We start from the raw sequence: 4132 nt of genomic DNA, 5'->3' as shown, positions 1-4132 counted from the left end.
TTTTAATTAATGAATTAATTATATTATCAAAAATACATTTTAAAATAGATAATAAATTAAATTGATTTTAAAATATAAAAATAATTATAAAATAAAATAAAAATTAATTAAATAAAATATACAAACTCAACTATATAACAAAAATTAAATCAAAATTAAAGGCAATAGGTGCTCTCTGGTTTCTCCATGGCGAGATGCAAGAAGAACAGCCAAAAGCCTGCTACTAGATCTAAGGTGCCTGAATCTCCATTGCTCCAAGAGACGTGTGAGTGAGGGACAGAGGTCTGGACTAGATGAAGATATGCCAGATTAGATGGAAGATGTATTCAAGGATTCGATGGTGGATTTCCCAGAAATTGGGAATCGGGGACCAATGGAAATTGATGAGGAATCGTCTGGAGGTAAGAGAAATGCAGAGAACTGGAAGGAAATGATTGCTGGCAAAAGTGAATTTCAGAGTCAGGCGAAGGACAAATGGACTCAATTTTGATCCTTATTACCAAATCAAGGAGGGGCTAAACTCAAGTTTGAGGAACCCCTCGTTCGAGAGGGCCAACGAATTGCTCAGGTAGACTTGGAGGAGATCCAAGTTGAAACGTCATTTTGGAACTCAGCCGTGGTATGTATGGTTCTTGGAGCTAACCCTCCATTTGTTGTTTTTGAAGGATTTATTAAGAGGATCTGGGGTAAGCTAGGTATTGACAGAATTGCTCGACTGAATGTTGGATTTACACTTGTGAAATTTCGAGATGAAGCAACTAGAGACTTGGTTTTGGAAGCTGGGGTTCTACACTTTGATAGAAAACCAGTGATAGTGAAGCCTTGGTCTGCTGATTTAGACACTCTAAAGGAAGTAAAAATTGTCCTAGTTTGGATTAGATTGCCAGGACTTGGGCTGCAATATTGGGGCACTAAGTGCTTGAGTGCCCATATGAGCACAATTGGGAACCCGATACTAGTAGATAAAGTTACTAAGGACAGAACTATGGTGCAATTTGCTAGAGTGTTAGTGGAGGTAGAAATAACAGAGGAGCTCTGTAAAACCATTCAGTTTCTCAATGAGAAAGGACAACTAATGGAACAACTTTTGGAATTTGAATGGCTACCAACTCAATGTAGAGGTTGCATAGCTTATGGTCATACTGAAAGAATGTGTAATAGGAAGCAATCTGAGAATTGGAGGCAGAAAAGCTGAAATGGTGAGGAAGAGACTAAGTAAGATCCTGTGGATCAGAAGTCATTATCAGAGGATAAAGATGCTCCCAGTGGGGGTATTGATGTGGATGCACAGAAACCAGCTGCTAATGAAGTGTCTGACTCCCAGGAGGTATCCAAGCAACATGGTCATTTGACAGATTCAATGAAACAAGTTGATAAACCTGATAGGAATTCCAGCGACAGGTCTACTTCTGAATGGACTACCCCAAAACGGGTAGGGGGAAAAAAGAAGACCACACTGAAGGCACAGAACAAACTGAAGAATTCCTATAGTGCTTTGCAAGAGAAAGTATTGGAGGTTACAAACTTGGGACTATCAACAATAAGTTTATTTCATGGAGAGTCACAACATTCTTAGTTGGAATGTAAGGGGTATTAATAAAAGGGGAAAACAGAATTCCCTGAGTTCATTTTGTTTTGTGAATAAAATTGGTCTAGGAGCCTTGTTGGAGACTAAACTGCGTGGTGATAAAATTGAGAAAATGATGAGCTCGTTCTTCATTGGCTGGAGTTATTTTTCAGGGTCAGCTTCTGAAGGTAGAATTCTTCTTATTTGGCAGCGACATTGGGTTACTGTTGAGGTTTTGAAGGAGAGTGACCAGTTAATCCATGTCTGTGTTAAAGAAGTGAAGTCTAATAAGATGTTTTATGTTACGTTTGTTTATGGTAGAAATTCGATTGAGGAGAGACTGTCGCTTTGGGAGGATCTCTCTGGGTTGTGTTTCCCAACCACTCCTTGGCTTGTGGCTGGGGATTTTAATGCAGTTTTTGAGGGTACAGACAAAGTTGGTGGCCGCACCATTTCTTCCCTTGAATTGGTGGATGCTCAAAATTGGAGAGCCTTGGGATTGGTTGATGAGTTGCGCTCTAGAGGGTCCCATTACACTTGGACTAACAAGCAAGCCAATGAGGACAGAATCTACTCTAAACTGGATAGAATATTTAAAAATGAAGAGTGGTTGGACTTATTCCCTCAAGCTGAGGCTGTCTTTAATTGGGAGATGCTCTCAGATCATTGTTATTGCATTATCAAATCAGGAGCTACTATAACCTGTGGTACTAAGCCTTTTAGATTCTTTAATATGTGGACTGAACATGGTAACTTTAAAGACATTGTAATGCAGAGCTAGTGCAAGCCTAGTAAAGGGTATGGGCTTGGTCGTATTGTTAGGAAATTGGGCAGGCTTCAGATAGTTCTTCGCAAGTTCAACAAGAATACTATGGGAGATGTTGCATAGAACTATATTTCGGCTAAGGATAACTATCAAGCTGCTCAATTGTATCTTTAGAGTAACCCTCACTCGACAGAGTTATAAAGAGAGGAAACTCGAGCAGGTGAAACCTATGCTTATCATGCTAGAACTTATGACAGTTTCCTTAGGCAGAAAAGCAAAGTTAATTGGCTTCATTATGGTGATGATAACATGGCTTACTTTCATGCTTGTTTAAAGCAAAGAAGAGCATCTAATTGTATCACTTCAGTTGTTGTTGATTCTGGTCAGCTAATTGAGAGATTTGATGATGTTGTGGCTCACTTTGTGAATCATTTTTGAAAAATTATGGGAAGCCAAAGTAATGCTTCAGTGCCTATTCATCATTCTTGTTTCAGACTTGGTCACAGACTGTCTTTGGACCAACAGATCGGGCTAGTGAGGCCTTTTACTAGGAAGGAAGTGAAAGACGCTTTGTTTAGCATTAGCTCAATTAAAATTCTGGGGCCGGATGGGTACGGGTCGGGCTTTTTCAAAGCCATGTGGAGTGATATAGGGGCTGAAATCTCAGAGGCTATCTTTGATTTCTTTGAGCGGGGTATTTAGCCAGAAGAGGTGAATAGGGCTACCATTTCCCTGATTCCTAAGATTGATACCCCCACTAAGGCAGCGGATTATAGGCCAATATCGTGTTGCAATTCTATATACAAATGTATTTCTAAAATGCTTTGTGGTAGATTGGCGAAGGTGCTTCCTAGTCTAGTTAATCAAAATCAAGGAGCGTTTGTTAAAAACAGATTGTTGGCGCATAATATTCTTATTCTTCAGGATATTATCAAAGGTTATAAAAGGAAAAATATTTCTCTTAGGTGTGTGATGAAGATAGACCTGAGTAAAGCCTATGACATGTTGGACTGGAATTTTTTGGAGGGCATTCTCACTGAGTTTTGTTTTCCTAACAAGTTCATCAAGTGGGTAATGACTTGTTTGAAGGACCCTAGTTATTTGATCCTCATGAATGGTAGGATTCAAGGGGGATTTAGAGGTAAAAAAGGTCTAAGGCAAGGGGACCCAATCTCTCCGTTGTTATTTATGTTAGCTATGGAATACTATACCCGGCTGTTATGTCAAGCATCCATGGACAAAGGTTTCAGGTTTCATCCTAAATGTAAACCTCTGAAGATTGTTAATCTATGTTTTGCCGATGATTTGGTCATATTTTGCAAGGGAGTCTCTAACTCAATTCAGATTATGAAGGACTGTTTCACTGAATTTTGCTTGGCGTCTGGTCTGTCTGCCAATATGGAGAAATCACAGGTCTATTTTGGGGGTTTGGCTGAAAGAGAGGCTCATCAACTGCTAGATAGGCTCTGATTTTCAGAATGGTGTTTTCCTTTAAAGTATTTGGGAGTTCCTCTTCGAACTACGAAATGGAAGGCTGGAGATTGTGCTATCATCATTAAAAAGATACAGCTGAAACTTCACACATGGGCTAGTCATCACCTCTCCTTTCCTGGGAGGGCTCAATTGATTAACTCTGTGCTACTGAGTATCAGGTCATTTTGGATGAGCATATTCATTCTCCCTAAGAGTATCACCAAGGAAATAGATCGTTTATGCAGGAACTTCCTCTAAGGGGTCAAGGACAGTAACAACAATCGTAGTAAAATGCATTTTACTTCCTGGGATCAAGTGTGCCGGCC

General features: G+C 39.7%; 1 protein-coding gene across 1 annotated transcript; it reads left to right on the top strand.

The window, feature by feature from the left end:
- Positions 1 to 313: 313 nt before the first annotated feature.
- Positions 314 to 2771, top strand: LOC133824649 (uncharacterized). The gene is made up of 5 exons (XM_062257600.1): positions 314 to 401; positions 510 to 1136; positions 1248 to 1544; positions 1657 to 2333; positions 2604 to 2771. The coding sequence occupies exons 1-5, from the start codon at positions 314 to 316 to the stop codon at positions 2769 to 2771; spliced, it is 1857 nt and encodes a 618-aa protein (XP_062113584.1).
- Positions 2772 to 4132: the final 1361 nt, after the last annotated feature.

The sequence above is a fragment of the Humulus lupulus genome, chromosome 3, assembly GCF_963169125.1.
Source record: "Humulus lupulus chromosome 3, drHumLupu1.1, whole genome shotgun sequence".
Classification (NCBI taxonomy): Eukaryota; Viridiplantae; Streptophyta; class Magnoliopsida; order Rosales; family Cannabaceae; genus Humulus; species Humulus lupulus.
This window is presented reverse-complemented; position numbering and strand designations above follow the sequence as displayed.

Excerpts from the sequence above, each read along its gene's own strand:
- LOC133824649 (XM_062257600.1), top strand. The coding sequence starts at position 314 with ATGGAAGATGTATTCAAGGATTCGATGGTGGATTTCCCAGAAATTGGG. Across the intron at positions 1,137-1,247 it reads TAGAGGTTGCATAGCTTATG|AGGATAAAGATGCTCCCAGT; the intron begins GTCATACTGAAA and ends AGTCATTATCAG. Across the intron at positions 2,334-2,603 it reads ATGGTAACTTTAAAGACATT|AAAAGCAAAGTTAATTGGCT; the intron begins GTAATGCAGAGC and ends TTCCTTAGGCAG.